The following is a 25,802-nucleotide window of genomic DNA, read 5'->3' as shown; positions in this document are numbered from 1 at the left end:
AACTCTGTTCATTTGGCTCATCAGTATGAATAGAATAATTTTCAGTCCACAATTTATTCTTTAATCCTGGCTATATAGGCAATGCGAAAGATTCAAAAGTTGAGAAATTCAAATATTGAAAATTCCGTTTTGTTGCTACTGCTCATTCTAACTACAGACGATGGGAAAAAGATCGCAAAACGGCAGAAAAAGGGGCTCTGAAGAATTTCGATGTTTTTCCACAGTCCTAAGTAGGAATTTTCAAAAAGGTGCCAAAAAGTTACCTCAATAGTGTGCAAATGTCCGCCAAATAGTCATCCGAAAATTTTTTTTCGGATGCTTAAGATCGATAACTTTTTGGCATCTTTTCAAAAACTGCTCCTAATAAGGATTTTACTTCAATGGTATACGAATCATCCGAAATTCATCAGACGACCGAAAGTTATTTTTCGAACGGGATGCTAACTTTCGGATAACTGCCGAGACCGGACATTTGAATACCATCTCTGGATAACTTTTCGAAAACTACTATATCTTTAGGTGGAAAAATTTTCGTCAATCATGTACGCTATCCGTGAATTCTCTCTATCTATATTTCTTCGTATCGGTAGCGGTACAAAATGTCGTCTCCCCAGTCAGCGTTCTTCACGAAATCATTGTATGATATCAAGTACAAAATTTCGACACAATGCCTTCAAACAGCGCATTCTGATGAATTATTATATTTTTCACTTGTTCATCAATACGAACAGTTCTCAAACCAATCGAGAATCAGAGTAGAAACTCGACCCAAAGTATTTTTAAGAAAACTAGCCCGGGCTCTATAGCATTCTTATTTACCCGAATATATGCAGATTTTATGACTTCATAAAAATTTTTTAAAACATTCGGATGGATTCAAGTGAAAAATCTAAAAATTGGTTAAATTTTTTTTCCGATTTTTTCCTTTCCGTTGGTCTCCGTTGTAAGTAAATCCATCCAGCCACCATCAAGATATGATGATTTTATTCCACACGTGTTTGCTTCTTTTTTATCTATTGCCTTGATATCGAATCGAAGGCAAAACGACTCTTCCAATGTTTTTTGGTAACTTTTTTATTTTATTCATCGTACGAATCTAGCGTTGGTTAGTGTACGCTTATTTTATTCATAGCTGTGATTATTGTTTGGAACGCTATCGCACTTATCATACATATTTATGTACGTATACGTTTGTACGGGTGTGTGCGAACACCTACCGGTGGTTCGGGAGAATCACAATTCAAATACCCCACCCCACCTTCGAAACGATTTGAGACCGACTGGTGTACATTTATCGAAACGATACTATTTCGACCGCGCACGCGGCAATACAGAGTTGCCTCGGTGTTCGATTTATTAACTAACTTTTGTATGTCTCTGCCACTTTCAACGAATTAATACAATTGTGTTAATATTATTTGAACTCGTTGGATAAAAATATTTTTCGGTTTTGCATCGAACACTCCAGTTTAACGGATAAAAGAACGGGAATTTAAGCAGAAAAATGCGAATGGAATACCACGATTTGAGACATCAGTGCAGATGGATTTGAACCGTTTTGTCCATAATGTTGTCAATGCGATATCGTGAAATGTATGAAACTTAGTTACGAGTATAAATTCGTTAAAATATGTCAGTGAATCATATTTTTAACGAGACGATATTGAGAAGGGTTTATTTCGTCGAGCTGTGTGTGATTTCGTTGATGCTGTCGTCGATTTGCGCGGCGTCCAATATCAACAAATGCTACTGGACCTTCTCGACGCAGGACGAAGCTCTTAGCGCGGCAATATGCATCGGTCAATGTCAACAGAAAGACGTAAGTCCTGCATCGCCCCCCCCCCCCCCCCGCCCTTCAATTCCGCTATACGTATTCGTCTGTTTTCAAAATGTTCTTCACGAGTAATACGAACTCTCTTTATGTATCAATTTTTCAGTCGGTAAAAATCCTGTTGCACGGTTTATTCCGAGTAGCTTGATATTTTAAAGAAAATATGAGTTACACGCTATTCTCATTTTATCAGAGAACAAGGTGTAGCCTTTATTTTTCTCAAAAAATCAAGGGCGCCGTAGTAAACCGTGCAGCCATTATGCAGCTACTTTTCTCGCACTAACGCAAGTGATGGATCACCTCAAGTCAATGAAATATAAAAGATATTTTTTCGCTCGGAAGAATCATCGATGTATTCGACAACCTGAGTGAAATCGATCGTTTTCCCTCGTATAGCGGGTGATAAATTTCTTGACGAGAAAAAACTTAACGATATTGGTCGCTCGCGCGTGTTTACGCTCCGTGATATTTACACAGGTGCTTCAAAATTATTGCTTCTTCTGTCGTAGAACCCCTCCGCCCTCCGCGTGATATCGATCGGATCATTGAATCGCACGAATTCGTCGCTTCGAAATGCAGATGCGTACACATAGATTTTAGTGCTAAACCTCGAAAAGAGTGGCCGCGTCATCAATTTCTTGCGAGGGTTTACTTACATTTCCATTTCCCGATTACTCGTTAATGCATTATTAAAATATATTTTTAAAAAATTCGTCCTCCCAACTCCGTTATGAAATTTTCGACGCAAAAATATCTAGGATTTTCTGTCGCTTCTGGTATTCCACAGTGTTTCGACGTAGATATGAGAGTGGGAACAATTTCATTGCGACAGTTACCTCGCTATATATTTTACGCGTCATTTAAGTGTATTCCCTACGTCGATACGATTATTTTTTCCGGGTAAACAGGCATAGGCGATAAGTTTATTTCTCCGCTTCAATTTTGTAAAATCGCTTTTTTCTGAAATATAAATTCAGGCAGTTCAACCAGGAGAACTCTCGAGGTCGCACCAACGAGGTTGACGTAGTATTTTTCAGTTTAAACTTTACCCAATAAGTACGATATGCAAACATGGAGAATTCTGTGTATCGCGAAAAAAAACGTTTGAACATTGCTGGTGTGCGACTTCTAAAAAGTCTCTTGACGAAGAAAAAAGAGTGATTATTTTTTCATTTAATCACCCTAATTCATTCGTATATACCCATTTATCTGAGGCTCCCATCTATTGACGTAGTCTGCTTATATGCATACATACATACGTATATATATGTAATGCATGTAAATATGTAGATAGAAAAAAATAGAGCAGCCAATAACGAGCCGAGCAAAGGGAACGTCTGATTATTCCATACATACGATTCATGGTAATTTGGCTGACAATCAGTAGCAGTTTGCCCACTTTTTACACACATTGATGAAAAATATTATCATTTTTTCCACCTTCGAATGGCTACTAAATGGTGAGGTTGAAAAAGCACGCGTAGATGAGGCATTAAAAAGAGAGCTCTATTTTATATTTTGTATTCGCTAAACTCATTGCACGAAGAGTCCGCGAGGTGGCTTCGGACCGAGATTTTCTTGTGAGTGCATCAACCTGTGAACGTTCATAAATTCGTCAGCGTGACGTTCTTTTTGCGAAACGCTCCGGCGCAACGACTCGCTTCATTTTTTTTCGGAGAATCGATCCATTAAAGTTTAGTATTCAAGCTTAATGTTTTTCTATAGTGAATTCAGAAACATTTGAAAATTGGTATTTCGTGACACTCGGAATAATTACCAAAATAATTTCGCCTGGTTCACTGCCCGATGCTAGAACTTTGAAGTTCGGTCACTGCACATTTTTAATCTTTCCATTTTTTTTAAATCGCTTTTAAACCGATTGCATCTTATAAAGTGAAGTGAAAAAAAAAAAAAAAAAAACAAAAAAACAGTCAAATTTTTAGACAGTTTGGAGGGTCTTGAAATTTCACAGGCATAGAAAAGAAATCTTGGATTGTAAGACAAAAAAATTGAAGTGCTATCTAAAAACAGACCACCTCGCGCTTGTACATCGTTAATGTGAGTTCTTATGATGCGGTAAACTCCAGAAACTTATCAACAGATTTTGTTCTTCGACTGTCTCACACGGAAACACAAGTGTCAACGTTTAACAAAACAATATTGACGAGCTCAGCTTCCGAAACAACAATTTCAAAGACTAAACTTTACATCGAAAGTTTTTCAACAACGATTTTTATTTCCAAAAAATATCGAACATTCCGAAAAGTTCTAAAAATTATAATTTCAAAAGGGAACGGCGGCGGTGCTACTACCTCAAATCGTATCCTGTACAAGCTCATAAAAACGGTTATCTCGTCGCAGAGCTTTCACCGTGAGCAATGCATCGTGCAGTTTAGCGAATAAAATTCCCGATTTGTTTGAACGCATATAAAATGAAAGTAGCTGAATACAAAACGTCGTAAAATTGAAATGCTCTTAAATCGAAAGCGCATTCTCGTCGTACATCGATGGACGGATGCCGTACATTTATTTACTATTCTCTTTTCAAATCCTCTCCCGCGTGCACGAGATTTCTCTGGGAACGAGGGGAATCGAGGAATACACTTCGAGGACGCGCTCGTTTATCGCAAAGAATATATTCGTGTAGCGAAACCGAACGCGTAGCACAGTAAACTTGGTAAACGATAGGCTTGTACTTTCCGGTGAATCTATTTTTTTCTTCATTTTATTACAAATGCTTTCCAAATAAAAAAGTTGGCGTAACCCATGGGATGAGTGAGAACAATTTTTGAAGTTTGCAACCCCCTTAAATCGTATTTTTTGGTGACTCGATTACATTGATCATTTTACGAACTGATCTGTCAAATAAAAAAGTTGGCTTAACGACTTTGAAAAATGTTCAATTTCGTTGTTTTCCAACGATGGAAAATTCAACGTCATTCGATAGATCGATCGTAGTTTTGAAAGAGAAAAAACTGTACTGAACCTCTTTGGTCCTATTGAAAGAAATATTAATGATTTTTTTATGTGGTCTCGGTTTTTTCAGACGAGCTGTCAAAAAGAGTGCAGCAGTCAAGAAGAACTGGAAAAAAGACAAAATGCCAGTATCGATCTCTTCAAAAACGAAAATGGTATTCTTTCCTCTGTTCATCTCCGGGATATTCAGGATTTATTATAAATGACTGTTTTCATTTCCTTGTTCTCAACACAAGCAACGGGATTCTCTGGGCCAGCGAATTTCAATGCGAGTCTGCACTGCAAGGATGCGAATCTCATCAGGATCAAACATAATCCTGGAATTTGGATAATTGGATCAGAGCAACAGCGCGGCAGCGACGATAATTCGACTCGGAACAATGACGGGGAGGAATATCGAGTTGAATTAGTAAGTATGGATGAGCCGCTGATGTAAATAAAATGATAATTATGGTCGAGAAAAGAAAAAGTGAGCGTGAATGATAATTATGATTTTTTAGTGCAACACATCGACCATTTCGTCATTCACGAATCTCTTGCCCGGAACTTTTTACCGATACAAAGTTCACAGAGTAACGATCGATGGACTTGTATCCGACCCTGAAATATCTCCGTGGTTCGAGACATTTCAAGGTAGTATTTGTAATACACGCGTTAAACTGAATAAAAACATAGAGGCGAAGATGCGAGCGGGCGATATGGATCTCTTTTTCATTTTATTCGTTTTACAGTCGGTCATCGCTCTCAGGAGGTGAAACATATTGAGCTGACGAATCAACGATCCGACGATTTGGATCCCTCTCGTGTTCGTGCCGATTTTATTCTCCAACCGGCCTCTGGTACTATCGATTATGTTTATAAAACTCTCATTCGGCGTGCGAATATTTGTAGAAAAAAAAACGTTTTATGACTCATTGGATTTTCCGAATTTGTTCAATTCGACTTCTCTATTGACCAACAAAGAGGAATTCTACACTAAATTTTTACGATTTTTATTATACTTAGGACTGCATAAAAATGAAACGGTATCTATAATCGTTTTTTTCATGAAATTTAGATCGCAGCTGTCACTATGATATCGTCTCATTCGTCGAGGATCAAGGCTTGGCTATAGGAAATCTCGACTCTGTGAGTATATGGCGACAGTATTCTCGCTGGGAGTTAATGAAAATGCGAAAACATAATGAAAAATAAATATTCTTCAATATGCCAGTCACAAGATTTCCACTTCAGTCTTAACGACATCGGCTACAGGACAAACGTTAGTGTGTTCGTTACTTCGCGGAATTCCGCAAATTCCGAAAACAGCAACAATGTCTCGCTTACTTTTGTCACACCTTCGTGCCTCGAACTGCACAATAATCTCACGTTCTGCGGTTAGTCTAAACTCTCATTTTATAGGTCAAAATATATGTTGAGGTAGATCATGTCGAAGGATCGTATTTTATGAGTGTCTAAATTGAGTCGATTTTTACTCCCTAAATAAAGATATTGTCACTTTAAATCAATGTCAGAGTTATTAATTCGAAATTGTGAATCAATTTTTTCAACTTATCTCATGGCGAATGAAATTACAAGCCGCGTTAATTAATCGGGGATCCATCACTGACTGAACCCAACATTTCATTCGTCCCTGCCGAAAATACTAGAGTTTTTTATGTAAAAAATCCCATCAGAGATCGCAAAGGGAAATGAATCAAGAAAAAAGTATTAATAAAAAGACAGAAGGCTATGACAGGAATGGGCCAAGTTAAGAAAAAACAAAATGCTAAAATAAGCAAATGCGAGGTTATACGAGTGCTCATTACCAATTTCGTTCAATCTTTAACGTAATATATCTTACTAGTAAGACAATTTTCTCGAATTTTTTCCCAGACCTTTATTATAAACTTCATTGTTATTGTGTACTTTTTCATAAAATTCGTAAGAAGCGTTCATTCGTTATATGGAAAGATAAACGATTTTTTACGGGTAGTCCTTAAACTCCCGTGCATTTTTCTTCGTATTTAAACATGTCAGTCGACTGCCTATTTAAACTCAGTTTTCACGACGTTCTTAAGAAAATCATTTCGGGCATGAACTACCTTAACAAAGCTGTATCATTACATAAATGGCAACGAATAAATATTTCTTAAATTCGCGTATTCGTAGCTCCGGAAAAAGTGAAAGGATTCCGCGTCGCTGAAATCTATAAAAATGAATCAAATTATGGGATTTTGGTAAAATGGGACGAGCCGGCTTTTCTTCCCGACAATTACACGTTGCAATTCGAATCCCTCGATTATTCTGGAAACGAAGAAGTTTTGCCCGAATTCACGAGCGTTCTTCCTGGTGTAAGTTTTCGTCAGACTTGTATATTTACTTTGGAAGAGAGACAAAAGAGTGAACAAAAAAAACGCCTTATACGTTTTACAGAATGCGACGGAAGCTTTTATAACGATTTCTTCCAAGAATCAGCGTCTCCACGATGATCATCAGCGAGTAATAAGCATAATGGCCGAATCGCCCGGAGGTGCGAGTTCCCAAACATGGATTTATGTAACATTGGACGAAACAATTGATTCATCGTCGCTTCTAGGTTTGTACATGATCTTTGACAATATCGTGGGATAAGAATGCTCAATGCAAGAATCATAAAATTATTCAATTGTTTGGAAAAGTCCACGAAAATAAAAAAAAGTAGAATGTAGGTATGCAGAATAGCGATAGCTCGAAAAGGCGAGAGTCAAAATGGCGATGTTTAAAATTGGAGATCATCGGTCTGAGTAAGTGAGTAATAAGTGAGACGCGTGTATTTGGAGCTCCACTGCATTTATTTATTTTGATCGATCGACTTTCTAACGTTTCGCTATTTTGACTGTTCGACTTTTTGGTGTTTCAGTACTTCAACCTCAGTAATATTTGGTCTTTCGTTATTATATTTTCAAAATTGTGAATTTTCACAGTATCGCTGACTGTAGTAATTTATGAATCGAAAGAAGGATAGTTGAATTTTCGAAAAATCGATATTTTAGTCATCGTTCTATGGACGATTGTTACGTTCTATTTTCCATGTAAACGTTCTTCGAACCTTGCAGTTTCTGCTTTATTTATTTTCGGCATTCAAAGCTCTAGACGAATTTATCTGTCTCCATATTATCATTCGAAGTTTATAAACTCGAGATTTTAGCTGCTCGAAATTTTAGTCATTCCAACATTTGATCCCCACCCAACCGATTTTTTTATATACATCCCAATGGATTAAATTGATTGGAGTTTCTACTGCAGGTGTGACAGCTGCCACGGTAGCGAAAGCAGAATTACAGCGAGTCGGAATGATAGCTGTACCTTCGATAGCAATCATTGCCATCCTCCTCGGAGGAATCGTTTGGTTCGGTCGTTCACGACGTAAAGACTGTATAGAAAGTAAACGTAACCGTGATGATAAACGTTACAAATATTGTCAGGTAGGCGGCGTACCGATAATTATCCTACAATTAGGTCTAAACGACCTTAATCTTTGTTCAGCGTAAAGTGTTCTTCCCGTGCGCGATAGATGGTTCAATTATACATAATTCTCTTTTTTTTCGATAAGAAAGAGAATGGGGTATGACGAAGCCATATTTTGTAAATATCAATATTTACATTGTGCCCTGCTCAAGCAGGGCACAATTTCTAGACTGATAAAAAGTGTAGAGAACATGAAAGAATGTATTTTTTCCACTAGAAAAAATAATCCTGGTCGTTTTTTTTACCGAATTTTAAAGCTGTTACTTTGGTCTGACGCTAATCTAGTCGGTTTTCAACTTCTTCGTGTGGAGCATTAACCTCCGTCGCACATTAAATAGGTTTATAAATTTTTTCTCAAAAAATCTCAACTTTACGAAAAAATGTTATAGAACGAAAAGTGTTTAGAATTATGCAAAGAATATGTGTAAATTTTTTCAGAATTTTTGCAGTTTTTCAAAAAATTGTCAAAATTCAAATGTAGATAGAAAATCTTCGAAAAAAATCACACGCGTTCTTCGGATGATTCTAAACACTTTTTGTTCTATAAAATTTGTTTTTTCTTAAGTTGATACTTTTCGAGGAAAAAATCATGAAAATTGACATCATGCTGTTTTGCAAAAACCGCCATCTTGGAAAAACTGAGAGGGAAAAGAGATTATTTTAAAAAGGACATTAAGGATACCTTTGTTGGCCATAATATATATGGTTGTTCAAGTGCAGCAACAGTAACGAGAGTCGATTTGAAACAAAAAAACGCCAAAAATTCTTGACTTTGATTCAAAACGCAAAAATAGTAAAGATTTTCATTTAATTTTACAAAATATGAGATTTTAAATTATTTTTCTTTTGTTCCTCAGTTGAAACTGTATCCTTGAGATTGCGTGTCCAAAATAGTCGTTTTGTGCATTAATGAGTTAAAAATTGTGTAAAAGAGAAGTTGCTCTAAAACCAAAACGGTTTGAAGGCAGCTTGAGATTCGGCGCTTAATTCAAGATGGAAATATACGAAATGCCGATAATATATTTCGTCGATATAATTTTATCCACAGAGCTTGAAGGAGCAAGACATTTTTGGCAAAAAAAATAACGGATCATCGACTTTCTACGTACTCGAGAAAAATCTTAAGGTGGAATTTGAGAAGAAGGACCATGCGGTTGGAACGATGATCGATAAATTTGAATTACGTCCGAGCCAATTAACAATCAAACAAATCCTCGGGAGCGGAGCTTCCGGTATCGTGAGACTGGGTTCTCTGCTTGACAGTAAAAAAAACATGATAGACGTGGCAGTAAAAATGCTCAAGGGTAAGCGGGTTTTTTTTTTTTTTTTAAGTTTGTCTCTAACCCCACTCACATATTAATTTGTATCCGCCGCTCTACTTATGGCAACAAATAGCACATAAATGTGGAAATTATTGAAAACAGACAAGCCGAATACGGACGATCTGAAAAATTTTCAACAGGAAATAGCAATTATGAAATCTGCTGGACAGCATCAAAATATCGTTTCCATCATCGGCTGCTGCACCCTCGACGTTTCCAGGCCCATTCTCGTCGTCGAGTATTGCAGTCGAGGTGATCTACAAAGTTATCTGAGACAAGTCAGTATCGCATTTTAGTTTTTTTTTTCTTGTGCTTCGCACATCAATTATTGTATCATTTTTTGACACTAAGTAATATTTATGCTATTAATCTTCATAGATCTGGCAAGAAATGGTATCTCACGATCTGGAACGCAGAGCTCGTTCGAAAATTGAACAAAATCATTTGTTCGAAAACAGCAATAATAATGTTCAAAATATTACATATTGTAAGTCGTTCATTCACTTACTTTTCTGATTTGCTTCTTTTGAGACAAATGAATATAGGCAGACGTTGTTACAGCGATAAAAACTGGGAAAAAATTGAAATTTTTCGAATTTTCACTGCGCGAATATTTTCTAAACGAGGAAAATAACAATTTATAGATTACACAAAAAATTTCGTTTTTCATTGAAATTTACACTTTGCACAATGAAAATCCCAAGCATCGAAGTTTTTTTCTTTTTTATCGCTTTCCCTTTTTTGCGTATTCGATTACTCCGTGAAATTTTTGGCTCGCTCGTTTCAAGAACTTATGACATATTCATTTATTCCTCGCTTCATTATAGGGATGGAAACACAACGTGTCGCTATAACCAATGAGCTGTACGATATTCAAGAAGGTAAATCCTTTTTTCATTTATTATTATGATTATAATTTTTAAAATCGCGCAGCCCATTCACTCATTCGGAAAACGATGGATTTTTTTTTACTGTGAAGTTGTTTATTTTATATGATAAAATGGTGTATTTCCGGACACGTCAGCGCTTACGTTGGGCCCCGGAGGTGGGGAATTCGTAAAATAAGCGATTTTGAATACAATGAATGAAAGCACTCACTCACGAAATGATACTCATATCGCATAATCATCCAAATTATGATGTTGATCGTGGACTATTTTTCTTCCATGGAAACGCGCGATGTCAGAGGATAAGCAACGTGAAACTGAGGAACAAATAACCGTGACCGATTTGTTGAGTTTCGCCAGACAAGTCGCTTCCGGTATGGTGAGTTTTTTAAAATTGGGTATTCAAGTTGTGCCATTCGAATGTGAAGGAAAATATATTTTTCCCATTTACAATAGTTTCCGATTTTGAAAACGATCCATTTTTTTTTTCGAAGATTTAGTTTTTAAATATTAAATAAATATTGACGTGTTATCGTAGCGTCGCGATTAAATTTTGGGTTCTGTAAAAACAAGCACTTCTGAATTCAATTGTTTCTCTCATTTCTTGATCTTTTAAGGAATTTCTCTCGTCGAATCGGGTAATTCATCGTGACCTGGCTGCTCGAAACGTACTGCTCTGCGCTGACAAAACTGCCAAGATATCAGATTTTGGACTGAGTCGGGATATTTATCAGGAAAACGTCTATAAAAAACAGGGAAACAGCAGACTGCCTCTCAAATGGATGGCGATTGAGGCATTGACTCATCAGATATACACTACACAGAGCGACGTGTGAGTTGAACTTTTTATTCCCAACTTTTTTGTTTCACGACGTGAACATTCTTCAATTCATTGACCAATTTCCAAAAGACACTGAAATATAAAATTTAACAACCTCTGAAATTGTCGCAGCGACTTTGCCCAAAGAGGAGCTTCAATTTTTAAAGGGAACGCGGCAATGGCGTGCCAGGAAAAAAAACTTTTTGCCGTAATTATCGAAAATGGGGGGACAAAAAAGAATTTCTTTGCATAGAGCCTCGCCAAAAGAATACTGAAATGATAGAAAAATGTCAGGGTCGAATAAAAAAATGTTATCCTTGGCAGGTGGTCTTTCGGCATTCTTTTGTGGGAGATTGTGACCCTGGGATGCAATCCATATCCGGAAACACCGACGAACATGATTCTCCAGCTCCTGAAATCGGGTTACAGGATGGAGAAGCCGGAAAACTGCGGCAATGAATTGTAATTTTCAGTATACTCTCGTTAGTAGTCCGAACGAGGTGGAACCCGCAATAAAATAATGTTTTATTTCAACAGGTACAACATAATGCTGTCCTGTTGGCGCTCGAGGCCTCAACGCCGGCCAAATTTTACTCAATTAAAACATCAGTTGGACGGTTTATTGGATACTGCGAGTGAAAACGAATATTTGAACGTGTACGATCTTCTCCGTGAATCGACTGCAACTTCGAATCATAATCATGAGTCCATGAAACTTATCGAGAAGAACGATTATACGAACATTTATTCTAAATGATGAAATGCAATAAACGTCATACAATTGTTATTGTGCAAAATCGTTTATTTCTCTCTTTAGTAAGTATAAGAATTTCTCGTGATACACGTTCGATTTTTATATTTACCTATGTTACCTATACACTTTATATATATATATCATGAATATTTAACACGTCAGAGTGGTTCGTTTTTCGTCGTCTCATTCATTCATAATTTATAGAGTGTAGCGCAAAAGTGTCAAATATTGAGAAAAAAAAACAGTAACAGTAGTCAATCGCCTTTTATTGCCACTATTTGTTTGCCTATAAAACTCGTAAAAGATTTGCGGAGCGGCAACAACAATTGAACGAACCATCTGACATTTTCATATACATACGGATTTTGTATCTCCGGCGCTCTAGTTTGGTTTTTACATTCAAGCGTACACATATAACTAAAAAATTATGTCGATAAAGTGGTATAATGATAATCCCAAAAATCTGAGTGAATATGTATTATACCATGTGATATTAAGTTTCGATCGATGTCGTATAGTGGATGGTAAGAATTGTACAATACGATTGTTTGATTGTAGATGGACAGGATAACGCGGGTCAACCATTCATCCTCGCGTACTTTTATTCAACAAACAATAATCTTCTATGGCATATACTGCTTTATTTTTCATGTTGGTAGTAGTAGCAATGATGATGATAATAATAATAATAATAATAATAGTGTGTTTTCAGCATTCGCTCGTTTGCTCGATCTGTGGGTCGTTGGTAAACGTGACGAAATTGGTGCGAAAAAGAACGGCGAAGCAACGGCCAGCCGTGTGTTTATCCGACAATCGAAACGTACGACAACAACATGGCAGTATATTAATTCACCGCCATATTTAAAATCAAATATCGTAGGTACATACGTTTGTCCTATGTACACTCAATTCTATGTATACCGAAAATACTCGAGTATACTAGAGATACAAAAAAATTTGGACGCCAGCCCCAATGTTGCTTTTATTCACATTCGTGTTCCACACATACTCATATAAACCTAACTCATCATGATTTTATTTCTATTTCTCGAAACCCCCACCTTCTAATTGTTGCAAATATTTTGTTTGGAATTGATGAGAGTTCAAGGTGATCGCGAATATAATTTCTGCGCGCGGTTTTTCAACTCTTTGTGTTTGAAATGATTTTTCAAGCACAAACGTATGCAATGGTATAGAATCTATTTACAAAACGTACATCTCCGCGAAAACAAAGCTCCAAATCGTTTCGTTCAATTCTCGTTGGCGTTCTCGATATCGGGAAAAAAAACCGAGCGTTCGCGAGACATTTCTCCATGCACTATGCCCCATTCGTTCTCATCCTCCTTATGCTGCTTGGTAATTATTTTCTCCTGTGAAGTTTGGAACAATGAAAGTGATGGGTTCAAGATTGGCTTCTCAGAGTGAACGAATAGGGATCAAGACTCGTCATAAAATTGCCTTGACATACGTAAATTAGTGAATTTCTCACAGCGAGTTCGCAATGAGAATGACTTTCATGAAATAATAAACCTGAAATAAGATTCGAACGGCATTCACCGAATGGATTTTCTCTTCTTCACGTAGTCTCGACCCTCCTCCATCGAAAGAACAGGCAGCAATTTAAAACATCGTCGACTAATCGATTTTCGATGATTCATGTCGAGGACAAAACGGGTGAAGAAGTGTCAAATAAAAAAATGTTTAGTACACTTGGAAAATTTTCGTGTTTTTGTATCGAAGGAAGCGCGTACACGCTCGTCGGTCTGCTCGTGCACCACACATCGTTCACGAGTGAATATAAGCTCGGGTGTGTTATAAAGAATAAGAACGTAGTAAAAAAAAAAGGGCGACGCGGAACGCGCAAAAATGAGAGAAATCACAGACATGGCAATTCCCATCGTTTTGGTACGACGAATCTACCCGTATCAGATGCTGTCGATCAAACGGTCCTCCTTGTCGACAGGTGGGGGTCCGCTCGGAATCGTCGAGGTCGGTCCTGCGGTCAAATATCCTGCCGATACTGGAATCCCTGCTGTTTCGATTTATACTTTGATTATTTATACAGTTTTTCAGAAATATTTTTAGCAAAAAAAATTAACTTTGAATTTCCACAACGGAAGAGTGAAAGCCCCTATTTTTTTAGAGTAGAAAGCTTTTGATCCAAGGTTTTCGAGATTTCTTCCAGTTTCGATAGATCGATTAAAAGATTACCGCGTGTACAATAATATACCAACCGGTAAGATAGCCGGCAGTGGGAGTGTTCGAAATAAAGAGATCGTGCTTTTGATCCTTGTATTCGGCCCATACGGACGATCTTTCTAATATAGCGTTTACTTTCTCTCCGAGCAGTATACTTTTCGTCATTGCTTTAAGCGCCTTGACGATTTGAGCCTTGGTCGTTGCTGGGTTGTCGATCGAGTCTAATCTGCCCTCAAGTATGTTGAGCAGATACGGCACCATCTCCGCTTCAAGTGCCTTTTCAACGCATAAAACGACTTTATTTATCAAATCAAATACTCCCCAGAGATTCCTAACCATAGTCGAAAAAGTGAACGATTCGTTTACCTGTTTTATAAGACGATCTTCGTTCGTCGAAAACAGTCGATTCAAGGTTTCACAGGCTACAGCGATCATGTCTCTTCTGGATTGCATCGCAAGTTTCAACGGATTTATGCAATCGGTTTGACAGATAGAGGATATGCAAATCTGTAAAGAAAAATTACGTTAAAGAGAAAGTGATATGAAAGTGAATTTTTATTGGATTGATATTGTGAGCGAATTAAGTTTGGAAAACAGTTAATTTTTACAAAAACTACGTTTGTAAGGTGATTAGAATAAAATGCTGACCTCGCTCGTGGCCAATTGATGAAGTACAAGTATCGCAGATTTGTATACACTGCCTTGACTGTTTCGCACTGCCATTTGACGGCATAATCTCGGTATGTGACCAAGGGATGGAACTTGATCCGCCAGAGCTGGTTGTGCTTGGAGCAAACACACCAAAGCTTGCGTCGTCAGGTCTAACATATCTGGCTGAAATTGAGATTGCAAACATATCGTCTATACGTGTATTAAATTATGATACGAGAGAGAGAGAGAGAGATCGAAGTTTCCGATGGAAATTCGATAAATTAATTTCAACACGGGTGTATTTTTGCCTTACGTCAATATTTTCTCTCGACATGAATAAAAGTATCGTATCCATGAGCTCGCTCAGAAATTCTTTCGGTTTTCTAAGAGTCCATGCTGGACTGGCGATGAAGAGTCGAAGGTAAACACCACCAACGACGGGCTCATTCGTAGCGAGATCGATATTTTTTTGTGTATCCGGCAATTTGACAATGGCGTTTGGATTTCGTCGTTGAACGTTGTAGTTCCTACGATTACAACGATTTCATTATTATTTATACTAACAATGGAAAATGAAAGAGATATTGTTGTGGCAAAAGAAAAGCGACACTGACTCGTCCTTCAATTCGGTGACCATTCTCGAAACTCTCGCTTTAGCGTCCTCATCCCATATCAGTTCTGGATTTTCGTGCTTCGTCTCGAACATGTGAACGCACTGTTTCGGCGCATCGCGAATCGCCTCGCTAAATAATCTCGGAAGGAATTTCGACAGATCCAATTTAACTTTTGGTCCAGCTAATTTGTCCGAGGACATTTTCGCCAACAACTCGGCGGCGCATTCCCTAACTTGGATGTTGCTCGAGTTGCAAAATAGATCGAGAACGTATATCACAGCACCTGGAGGAAAATCAAGCAAAAGTCTTTGAGACAATATCCCAAGAATCTTTTTGTCTGAAAAACCAAACTTTTTGCCTTTACCCAATTTTTTACGGCCAATCGAGTCGTTTACCTTTTCCAAGAGCATCTTTAACTATTTTGGTTGTGCTCATAAGAGCGTACAGTGTTTCCAAAATAACGAGCTGAGACTCTTTGAGAGAATTTAACGCCAGAAGAAGATGAACGATGACTTCGTTCGCCGCGATATCGTTGACGCATTCGTTGTTTCTCGTCACGTTGTTTATCACTTCAAGTGCACCTTTTTGTATAGCCTTGAAGTTATAGCAACTCAAGAGACCAAACAAAAGTCCAAAGTGCCCTATGCACTGCATCTCTACACCAGGATTATTTTTTATGACATTTTTCAGTGCCTCGAGTGACATCACAATGCAGCCAAGTTTTTCCTGATCCTTCTTCGTCAATGTCATGGTTCCAAGAGAGGCAAGATAGTTGGAAGATTTCGACAGAAAGTCGAGCAGATCGATTGTAAATCCTTTGGGATTCTAAAAAAAATATTACCATTACTTTTCAATGATTTTCACCGCTCGAATGATGCTATGCAATATCGTGCTTACTTCAAACGATTTCAATGAACTTTACAACCGTGAAAACCATTCTATATTCATCATTCAATGTGTATTTACCTCGATGGGAAAAGTGGGTTGCTGATTGTATATTTTAACAAATATTTCGCCAATAATGAGTTCCCCGCTATGAGCACTGTAAGCAAAGTTGCTGAAATCGTGTTCCAAATTTCCGCCACTACCGTCGATCCTCTCTTCTCGCATATTTTCCAAATACTCCATGAGCTCGGCTCTCGTTGCATTATCCCATATCAAATAGGGATTCGAGCAATTTGAGTTGAGCGTTTTCAGTATTTCTTCCGGCTTGTCCTTGGACAGTTGTCTCGCGAGATAGGACGTCAAGAGGCTCTCGAGAGCAGCGATTGTCACCGGATTGCGGGGTGTTTCGTTCTCGCCGCTCATGTAACCGCCCAATCGCGCGCAGGCTCGTATCGCCAGTTTCGCCAAATTATTGGCAATCTCTTGACGATTATCGTCCTGATTCCGCTCGACTCCGCCCTCCTCAAGCGTGTAATCGTAATTGAACATGAAGAGAAGTAGGTGCCACAACGCACCTGCTTGTATCAACTGCATCTGCAGTATACTATCGGAGGCGAGGGACGATATGCATTCGGTCGCAACTGAGCATAACTTTGTTAAATGCTGCAAAGGAAATGATCGGTGAGAAAGCAATAATGGTAAGTACGTGGGAAATTACGAGGATTTGAAGAAGACAGTTACAGAGCCTTTCGCATCGAGAAAATACTTGGAAAAATTTGAATCTTCGCTCTCAAAACGACTACTTTCGATCGTGGCTCAACGGGTACTCGAAGACTAATGGATCGAATTAATTTTTCTTTTAATTTTCTTCGCTGTGATGAAACTGTAGAAAACTGATATCCCGAAGTTTTATAATTACTAGTTTTCAAGACTGCTTTGACAAACAAGGTCGAATAAATGATATTAAATAGTTTTGAGCTGCAAAACGATAATATATGGACATTAAAGGTTTCTAATTTTGATTAATTTCAAGATTTCTTTGACACGATAAAGAAGAATTGTCAGTTTCCTCGTTTTATGACGAGAAATTTTTCGATAACAATTGGTTTTTAACTGGTTTCGAACTGAATAGGAGAATTTCCAAACATTAGAATTCAATGGTTCGTCACAGTGACTTCCCCTATCCCACGATAAAATACCTTGAAATGCAATATTCTGCAGAGATCCTTGATGAGTTGTCCAAGTTCGACCATCTTTTCTCGGCAACCTTTGAAGGTACCGGCGACAGAGAAGCATCGAGTAATGTGAGTGCAAACTTGAACAGCGACGTCGTTTTGCTTGCTCGATTTGTTCAATACGGAAACGCATCTGGTGTAAGCTTCGAGCAAGACATCTAGACCGCCTTCTCGCCTTAACTCTTCGGCATTGAGAGCGGAACAATGTACCGTGTGATAGGCGAGTTCGCTCGCCGCGGCGAGCAAAGGCGCCGACTTTGAGAACAATTGATCGTCCTCGGTTTCGAGTTTTATTGTTTTTATCAGTTGCGGATAACCGGCATATTTGTAAGGCCTGAGCTCTTCGCTGTAACGCTCGAATAAAATACTTTGTGTTCGCAAAATGAGAACTATGTTATCAGGATTAGGACCATCGGTTGTCCAGCAGCTACGACTGCACAAAAATTCATAGGCCTGATTAACCGCCTCGAATTTATCCTGAAAATTTTCACACATGAAAAACATAGAAAAACTATTTTTCTCCTAATTCGTGCATGTACATTACCGACGAATAATTTCCTAACGAGTGTTCAGATGTCTCGTTTCAAATTTGAAGCAATTTCACTGGCAATGTACATTAAAAAATTGGTAAACGACATTTCAAAGGGAAAGTTATCGGTTTCGATTAATTTTTTTTTTTTTAATTTTCTACGATTTTCCTTACTTCGATCATTTATTCCACGTACGTGTTTGGTTCAATATTCTTTTTTGCAATCGTTGACATGATTCTTTTTCGTCCTAACTCAATTTACAGAGAATTTTTCAAGTTTGTTCATGCACACTGCCAGCGAATGACATAAAAACGATATCAAATATTTAAAGAAAATTTTAAATATGATTGAAAAAACTGGGATTACCCTTCCTTCAGGATTTTTGTCCGGGTGATACATCTGCGCCAATTTGTAATAGGATTTCCGTACATTTGCCTCGTTGTGTTGTTTGCCATTGGCCAATCCGAGTACTCTGTACGCTTCGTCGACAGTCATAATCGGCGGTTTTTTTTCTACCTCTTTTCTCCAAGCATCCAAAACATCCTTGAGCAGATGGACCTATTGAAGAAGAAAGAAAACCGAATTTCCAATTACGATTTTTTTCGGGGCTAGCGAAAAACGATGGAGTAAAATAATTTAAAGGATAGCTGACCGGATTCGGTATCGGCCACATGGGAAACTTGACGGTATCGCAGAGGTGTCGAAGATAAAATATTTGACAGAATAATTCCTTCTCCAATTGAGGATAACGAATGGCTGGAATAGCGATATACTGGTATCGCGCCATGGTGTGACTGCGTAATCGAGGCGAGAAATCGGCGATATGAGCGGCGACTTTTTCAATGAGCATTCGCCGCATTTCCGAGTTCCAAATGGCCTCGGGCGTGTCGTAATCACCGAGGAATATTTGGGCAAACTTATCAGCGCCGTGGTTCTCAAGATAGCTGACCATGGCATCGGGCAACAATTGCCCGAGAATGCTCCGTTGCATTATATCAGACGTCGGATTCTGTTAGTCGATAATGATACAAAAAAAAATTAAATCAGAATAAAAATACCACAAAGGCTAATGCTGTAAAAAATGGTACGCATAATTTGAATGAGAGGGGAAAAAAAGGAAACAAAGAAAACGATGGTTTTCGAACTGACCGCGTCGTCTCCTCGGAAGGCCTGTTTCGTGTGGGTCAATTGGAGAAAAGTCGCAATCGGCAAAACGTTCGATCCCGTGTACATGAGTATGAAGTAAAAAACACCAGTCAGATAAATTTTGGAAAGATCAGGATTGTCCCGCATAACTTCGCAGAGCAGGGTCGCCACGCGTTCAACAAGAACAGGATCGAAGGTAAGAAGAAGTTGTACAACGTGCTGGAGGCACTGGAGTTCCGACAAAAGTTTTTTGACCCGAGGCAATGGCCTAATCACCGCGTTGTCCGCATCTCGGCTCGGATAATACTCGCACATTGTTATTAATATATTAAGAATGAGCGTGGCCAATTCGCTTTCGTTTATAACGGGGCTCCCTTTCGCAACGAGAGTCCATTTAAGCTGAGGAACTTGAGATATTATTCTCCAACCGTCGAGACCCTGAGCCCAAACTTTTGTTTTGGGCGTTAATTTGTTTGCGGCGTAGAGATCCTTCAATTCGGTCAAGCTGATCGGACCTTTCCTCTTGTCTCCTTCGTTGTAGTACCACTCTTTTTCCATAGATCTCTCCTGCTCCGGACCTGCCTCAATTACGTTCGTTTGGGTCGGTACAACCGCTCGCGACGTGTGCAAATGGGCAAGGGTCAATAAATCCACCAGAGCCCGAACACCATTTTGATCCATTATATCTTTCACGTTTCTTCGATGAAGTATTAATTTGTTGATAAACATCACGAGGCGATCGCGCTCGGTTCTGTCTGTACAACGGTCCAACATACCGACAATGTATTTTGTGTCAGAAAACGGACCGATATCCTCGTAATATCTTCCATAAACTATCGTCATTGCTTGCAAACAGAGGCACTTCATTTCTACTTTCGTCGTCAGAAGGAATCGATGATAAAGATCATTGAAAAACTCGTACCTGTGGAATACGAATGATCGGATCAACATTTTTATCATTGAGTTCAGTGATAGAAATTACCCTTGCTTGACCCACGTTAATTTCGCCACTACATTTATACTCGGGGGCAATTTGATTCGAATTTTATTCTGCCATGGATCATAACATCGCCCATGAAAAAATAAAGAGAATGAAATCATGCTAGAAAATTTATTCCGGGATAGGGATTTTCGTTGCCAAATTAAGAGTCCAGGTTCTCAGTAATGCAGTGTGTCAAGAAAGAGTTGGAAAAAAAAAGAATGGGAAAAATGTGCTACTTGGGAAATAACTCACGACTTTCTTATTGGACTGTCAGGACAGTCTTTTTCCAGTAAAAGTCTCAGGTAATAATCACCGATTTTCACTTCGTCCGAAAGACAGTGGTACTGAACCTCGAATTCTCGATGATTCCAAGCGATCAATGTACCACCGGCTAAATCTTTGTCAGACGTGAATGCTCGTATCTCATTCTCGAGAGCGGTGCGTAATTCCTCTCTCGTTTTATGATTCCATATGAGATTGGGCATTGTGTGATCCTGATTGAATTTGTAATAAAATAATTTCCAATTCGCCTCGGACTTGATTCTCTCTCGACGTTTTCGGAGTACAATCGGTCGTTCTTTGACCTTTTCTCGACGCTCGAAACCGATGCGAGCGCCCCAATGCTGCAACGCATTTTCCAAGTGCTTCTCCATCACTCTCATTTGCCGCTCTATCGCGATCCACTGTGGACCTTTTTTATTTTTTGAAGCGTGAGCTATGGCCATTTTCAGATTGTCACGATTGTTCAGTCGTTCCTCCTCAAGGAAAGAATCCGGCACTTTGTCTTCGGAGCTCAAATAATTGAGGAGCCCGCACGGCTGTAAACAGTAAAATTGTAATTATTAAAATCGACTACGATAATCTGTTCGACACGGACGACAAAAAACATTTATCACGTAAGACAACATTTTTTTAAGTAACTTGTGAAATATGTGAAAGTAAATAAGAGGTCGTGTTCGAAGCTGTTCGAGCAAAAAAAAATTGATGATCAAAGGTAACGAAAAAAAAGACTTACGATGATCCTTTTGAGTAGGCCCATCGCAGTCGGATGTCCCGTGACCCACAAACCAACGAGATGTCTGCAGAGCTGCCTGTGAGTGAGCATTCGTCCGTCGCTACCAACGGTAAACAGGCTGTTCAACAAGTGTCGAGGGAGAGCACCCTCGGCGAGAGCAAGCTCTTGCATTTTCGCAGCAACTTCCGGGGCCCCTTCTTCGATAATGGCCCTCATAATTAAGCCAGCACCCTTGACGATCGCCAGCGATGGATGCTGAAATAGTTTGAACAACGATCGACCTCGGGAGGCGACCATTTCCAACAAATTGTCGAAGTGCTTCCCATCGGTTGTTTCGCTGTATGGTACGCACAACGCGAACGTCAGCAGATCGAGCATCGCTGAAACGACGAGAGCTCCCGTGCCGTGATTCTGCAAATTTCATATTTCTTATTATTTTCATTGTTCTCCGTTAAATAATCTCAACGTCAATAAAGGAAGAGTGTTGATCTTTCAAACATAAATGACTCGAATAAAAATAAAAAATATTCTCGAAAAACTGTTTATAGAAATAAAAATTAATAAAAAAGTAATGAATGGATGGATCATGATCCAAGAATTTTACCCTACCACATGACTGATCCACATCTCGAGAAGACTTTCCAAAAATTTATTACTGCTGAGAAGGCTACTTTTGTTCATTTGTTCCTGGCGCAAATCACAATCGTCGATCTGCATCGGCTGCATCAGGGCGCAAATACAGTCGATCGCAGCTTGAGTGACTCCGCAGTCTTGTCGCTTGAGAGCCTTCACAACTTTGTTCCCGATCGCCTCCCGAAAACCTGGAAGGCTCGTGAACGCCATGAAGCCAACTTTACTAGCGACCAGTCTTCGGATAGCGTGGAATTGCGCCTCAACTTGAACGTTGCTCTCGAGTTCGCGGCTCACGAGTGAATTAAGAGCGGCCAAAATGATTTTTTCCTTGTTCTCGGTGAAGAGTCCCTGTAAGTAGTCATTCATCATCTTGTGCACCCCAAGCTGTGACCTTGGCACAGTCCAATCGACCGATTTCAAAGCCTGGACAGAAAACCAGACGTGGCACTTAATACTCGAGTGGCACTGTCACATGTCTCATGCTCGATTTCCTTTCTCTTGGATATATGATAATATAAACGAATTTCTCTAAGGATTCCATACGAAGACAAAACCATTCGAAAAATCCAGAGAACAAACGATGCGAACTTTGTCCGCGATCGTGATTATGATGCAGAGAAAGAAAAAGAGAGAGAGGCTCGAAACGAGATCGATTGGACATTGGAGGTTTCGAGGGGGACAGGATGCAGCGCAAGCAGAGATTCGAATCGGATCTTACGTCTTGGGTGAGAGAGTAATGAAGTCCGCTGTAGGGAACGTTGGCATTGAATCGCTCGAGTATTTCGGCGAAACTTCGAGTACCCGGCGTTTGTTGAATGAACTTGAGATGACAAGTTTCAACCTCTTCGTCAACGGGCAGCCCGAGAGGGCCGAGTCGCTTGCCACGAGCGATCGGGCTCATAGTAACGTGTACATCTCGATTGCCGGAAGCTCTGACACCGTCGAGGAGCGAAGCTAGCAAGGAATCGCGGTCGGTTGCCATGTAACTTCGCATCTGGCCGTTCAAGTATTGTATCGTAAACAGTTGAGGATTTCCATAATCACGGACCAGTGCAAATATGTCGGAGAGCGGTCTCAGCGTGCAGATGTTGTAAGTTTGAGGATCTCTCTCGAGCAAGCAAGTGTCGGAAAGGCAAAGCGTACGTCTTTGGGGCTCTGAATGACGAGATGAATTTTTCTGTACGGTGAATTCCGAAACGCTCGTTATGTGCTCATCGCCGCTATATTTGCCCAATCGCTGATACACAAACTCTTCGAGCTTTATCGGGTCTTTTGGTATTTTTATTGCGATACCGAGGTTCGTCATCGCCGACTCAACCACTTTTCTCTTTATTTCTTCTATGTGATGAGACGCGAAGAGATGTAAGCGACCAAAACCGCCACACACTATGACAAAACCATCCACATAATCTTTCATTGTAAGTAGCCCTTCAAAATCCTTGTAATAATAACTCGCCAGTGGTAGATTCGTCGCAGGATCCAATTGGTCCAGACTGTAAGGTGTCACTTCGAGAACAACCGGTAGACGAGTGTCCGACCAATGATGCTTGTAAGCTTGATACCTCTGCAATTTATTTATTTTATTAACTAATTTCATTTGACACATACGATCGATCGGATTATGCTCGCTTGTACAGACTCTGTAAGCACGAGGCTGTTTTGATTCACAAGCCCAAAGCTGCTCACGTGTGATAAACATTTAGCCCGGAATGAGACATCTTGTGAAAAGGCATGGTAGACACTAAAAAATAATGGATGTATCTTACCGCTATCTCTTTTGGTTTCTCCGCAAACTGATGACGAAATCTAAGAGCTTCTGTTAATAAATGCGATCTGTGTTCCGAGCTGAATTTCATTGTATCCACTTTTCGTTCTTTTCTCATTGTTATGCTAAATTCTTGAAGAGCCATTTGGTTGCGATTGGTCGGTTGAACGCTGATAAAATCAGCGTATTCCCACCTGTTGGTAACCTCCAGGTTGCTAGGATTATAAGTAGTTATTCCCATTGATCCAATGGAAAATATTCTCTTGTACCTGACAATGCGAGAAAATATGAAGAATTAAATGTCATGAAGCTGCTTTGAGATCTCGACGTGTACATAGTTAAAACCTCTTGTCGAGCCTTACTTTCCTTTCCAGGAGTGCTTCGTTACCAGGAAGCACGCCACATCCTGATTATCCTTTATCGGCATCATTATTTTTTCATCTCCGTTTGCCAATTTCTACGAATTATACTCCCAATAACAAGTACATCGACGATATGATGAAGATCCACGAGAGAGTCGTGGAAAAGGCACAATACCATGCACTCGCATCTGTGTTCCGAATAACAGCTATTTTGCCGTATTCGCGAATAACGAGCTCAGTCTGCTGCTATTGCAGCCGCCACCGTCGTTGCTTATACGTTAATAATTATTCGCTTCAACACTCCCGATTCTTTATTTCTTTTTTTCTTTCCAAAAACACATTCGTATTACATTATTATTATTATTAGTATTACCACTGTCCCACTGTGTACTTGTCACTCTCAGAATACGCGGTTATACACTCAAAAAAACTGACAAATTTGTTACTTTTTCTATGTAATATGATCTCAAGCAATCTCCGACTTCAATTTGTAAACCTATATAAATAATCGTATATCCGTTATAAACATTTATTCAACACTTGTATATATGATGTTATTTTTCTCGGTAGTGATACTACTCCAGGACAAAACAGGCCAGGCTCCTCCCACTCCTCCGTCTCCTCTTAATTCGAAGCCAGTACCCAGTACCGCTGGCGGACTCCTGCTAGTAGCCATCATGCTTGGGGGTGTCATCGGTCAGCTGTTTTGCAGATGTCAGCAGCATCCAGCACCGCTTTTCATATCTTCTTTTGTTTAATACGGACACGTTATGTATGTGTTGGGTGTTGATAAAAAAATATTGTCGTCGCAGCAACTGATAAATTGATGTATTAATGATAAAAGCGGTATAGGAAAAATAGTGTGGTCACTGATCTACGACTGCTTTTATCGTTTATATATATGTGTGCGTGCGGCGTATATTTTATTCTTTTATATATATTTTGATTGAGGCATATAGTTAAACTGAAATCCTATTCGTCTAATCAAGCAAATGTATAAATATTGTGGAGATATTTCTTCAAAACTGATATGTTATTTGATTTTCTGTCTGTTTTACCAAATATTGTGTTGTACCTTTTGTACATATGTATTTGTCATTTTTGTATCATGGCTTTGTCATGGTCAATCATGGGTGTCCTGTTACCCCGCCATTCGACGTCGAACATGCGCAGTTTCGCAAATTTTTCAAATTTTCGAAGAGCGCAATTTCCAAAATTGTTGCGTATATAAAGTAATTAAAACAGTATCAGATTATTTGAACAGAAAGTGTTAGTGCATTTTTTTCATATCGCTGCCGCTATTGTTGTATGCTGAATTTGATTTTCACGATATCTTATTCACACGGCAACAATTAAAACTGGCGCCTGCAGGTTATTTATTACCTCACTGATTACTTGCCATGGTTTTAGACAATCTTTCCATCATTGTAAATGCTATGTGATTGGTATCGATTTAGGGCAATTTAGGGTATCAAAAAATTACCATTTCTTTACGATTGTCGTGAAAATTAAGTACTTTTTGGTGTGAAAATAGTTATCTGTTGGATTAAAATACATGCTAACATTCAGACATAATTTTTCCAATATTTACGATATCCTAAAGATCTGGAATCTGGAAGATAAAAGTAAATTCGATAGCTGTATAAATTAGTTTAGCTATTAATTATAACCCGAATGAATCATAACCGACGAAGCTTTTTTTTTAC

General features: G+C 39.0%; 2 protein-coding genes and 1 long non-coding RNA gene across 5 annotated transcripts; 2 read left to right on the top strand and 1 right to left on the bottom strand.

Moving 5' to 3' along the window:
* Positions 1-105: 105 nt before the first annotated feature.
* LOC122412787 (tyrosine-protein kinase receptor torso-like) lies at positions 106-12,112 on the top strand. 2 transcript variants are annotated; one of them, XM_043422637.1, is made up of 18 exons: positions 106-1,819; positions 4,878-4,962; positions 5,044-5,216; positions 5,308-5,440; positions 5,539-5,646; positions 5,865-5,935; positions 6,021-6,183; positions 6,959-7,140; positions 7,223-7,385; positions 8,075-8,253; positions 9,345-9,600; positions 9,721-9,896; positions 9,997-10,105; positions 10,446-10,499; positions 10,805-10,884; positions 11,123-11,337; positions 11,650-11,787; positions 11,863-12,112. In XM_043422637.1, the coding sequence occupies exons 1-18, from the start codon at positions 1,631-1,633 to the stop codon at positions 12,080-12,082; spliced, it is 2,694 nt and encodes an 897-aa protein (XP_043278572.1). In that variant the 5' UTR covers positions 106-1,630; the 3' UTR covers positions 12,083-12,112. The 2 variants fall into 2 exon arrangements, with proteins under 2 accessions (XP_043278572.1, XP_043278573.1); XM_043422638.1 differs by lacking the exon at positions 106-1,819 and adding an exon at positions 3,178-3,195.
* Rme-8 (receptor mediated endocytosis 8) lies at positions 12,110-24,694 on the bottom strand. 2 transcript variants are annotated; one of them, XM_043422621.1, is made up of 18 exons: positions 24,097-24,694; positions 23,736-24,003; positions 22,688-23,533; positions 21,946-22,392; positions 21,337-21,747; positions 20,574-21,139; positions 19,343-20,261; positions 18,846-19,202; positions 18,560-18,751; positions 17,628-18,140; positions 16,510-17,091; positions 15,939-16,368; positions 15,544-15,826; positions 15,243-15,456; positions 14,927-15,112; positions 14,645-14,785; positions 14,314-14,554; positions 12,110-14,111 (listed from the first exon to the last, which is right to left on the bottom strand). In XM_043422621.1, the coding sequence occupies exons 1-18, from the start codon at positions 24,162-24,164 to the stop codon at positions 14,005-14,007; spliced, it is 6,771 nt and encodes a 2,256-aa protein (XP_043278556.1). In that variant the 5' UTR covers positions 24,165-24,694; the 3' UTR covers positions 12,110-14,004. The 2 variants fall into 2 exon arrangements, with proteins under 2 accessions (XP_043278556.1, XP_043278557.1); XM_043422622.1 differs by having other exon boundaries at positions 21,946-22,317; positions 24,097-24,693.
* Positions 24,520-25,664, top strand: LOC122412799 (uncharacterized). Its single transcript, XR_006261428.1, has 2 exons — positions 24,520-24,586; positions 24,667-25,664. It is a non-coding gene; the product is annotated as an uncharacterized lncRNA (long non-coding RNA).
* The last annotated feature ends 138 nt before the right edge of the window (positions 25,665-25,802 follow it).

This window comes from Venturia canescens, chromosome 6 (genome assembly GCF_019457755.1).
Source record: "Venturia canescens isolate UGA chromosome 6, ASM1945775v1, whole genome shotgun sequence".
In the NCBI taxonomy this organism is placed as follows: domain Eukaryota; kingdom Metazoa; phylum Arthropoda; class Insecta; order Hymenoptera; family Ichneumonidae; genus Venturia; species Venturia canescens.
Note: the sequence above shows the minus strand (reverse complement) of the source record. Positions and strands in the feature narration are given on the sequence as shown.

Coding starts and splice junctions, on each gene's coding strand:
- LOC122412787 (XM_043422637.1), top strand. CDS start 1,631: ATGTCAGTGAATCATATTTTTAACGAGACGATATTGAGAAGGGTTTAT. Junction 5,441..5,538: donor GTGGTTCGAGACATTTCAAG/GTAGTATTTGTA, acceptor TTCGTTTTACAG/TCGGTCATCGCTCTCAGGAG. Junction 9,601..9,720: donor GGCAGTAAAAATGCTCAAGG/GTAAGCGGGTTT, acceptor TATTGAAAACAG/ACAAGCCGAATACGGACGAT.
- Rme-8 (XM_043422621.1), bottom strand. CDS start 24,164: ATGATGCCGATAAAGGATAATCAGGATGTGGCGTGCTTCCTGGTAACG. Junction 17,092..17,627: donor GCAGAATATTGCATTTCAAG/GTATTTTATCGT, acceptor TTTCCTTTGCAG/CATTTAACAAAGTTATGCTC. Junction 16,369..16,509: donor AACCCACTTTTCCCATCGAG/GTAAATACACAT, acceptor TATTTTTTTTAG/AATCCCAAAGGATTTACAAT.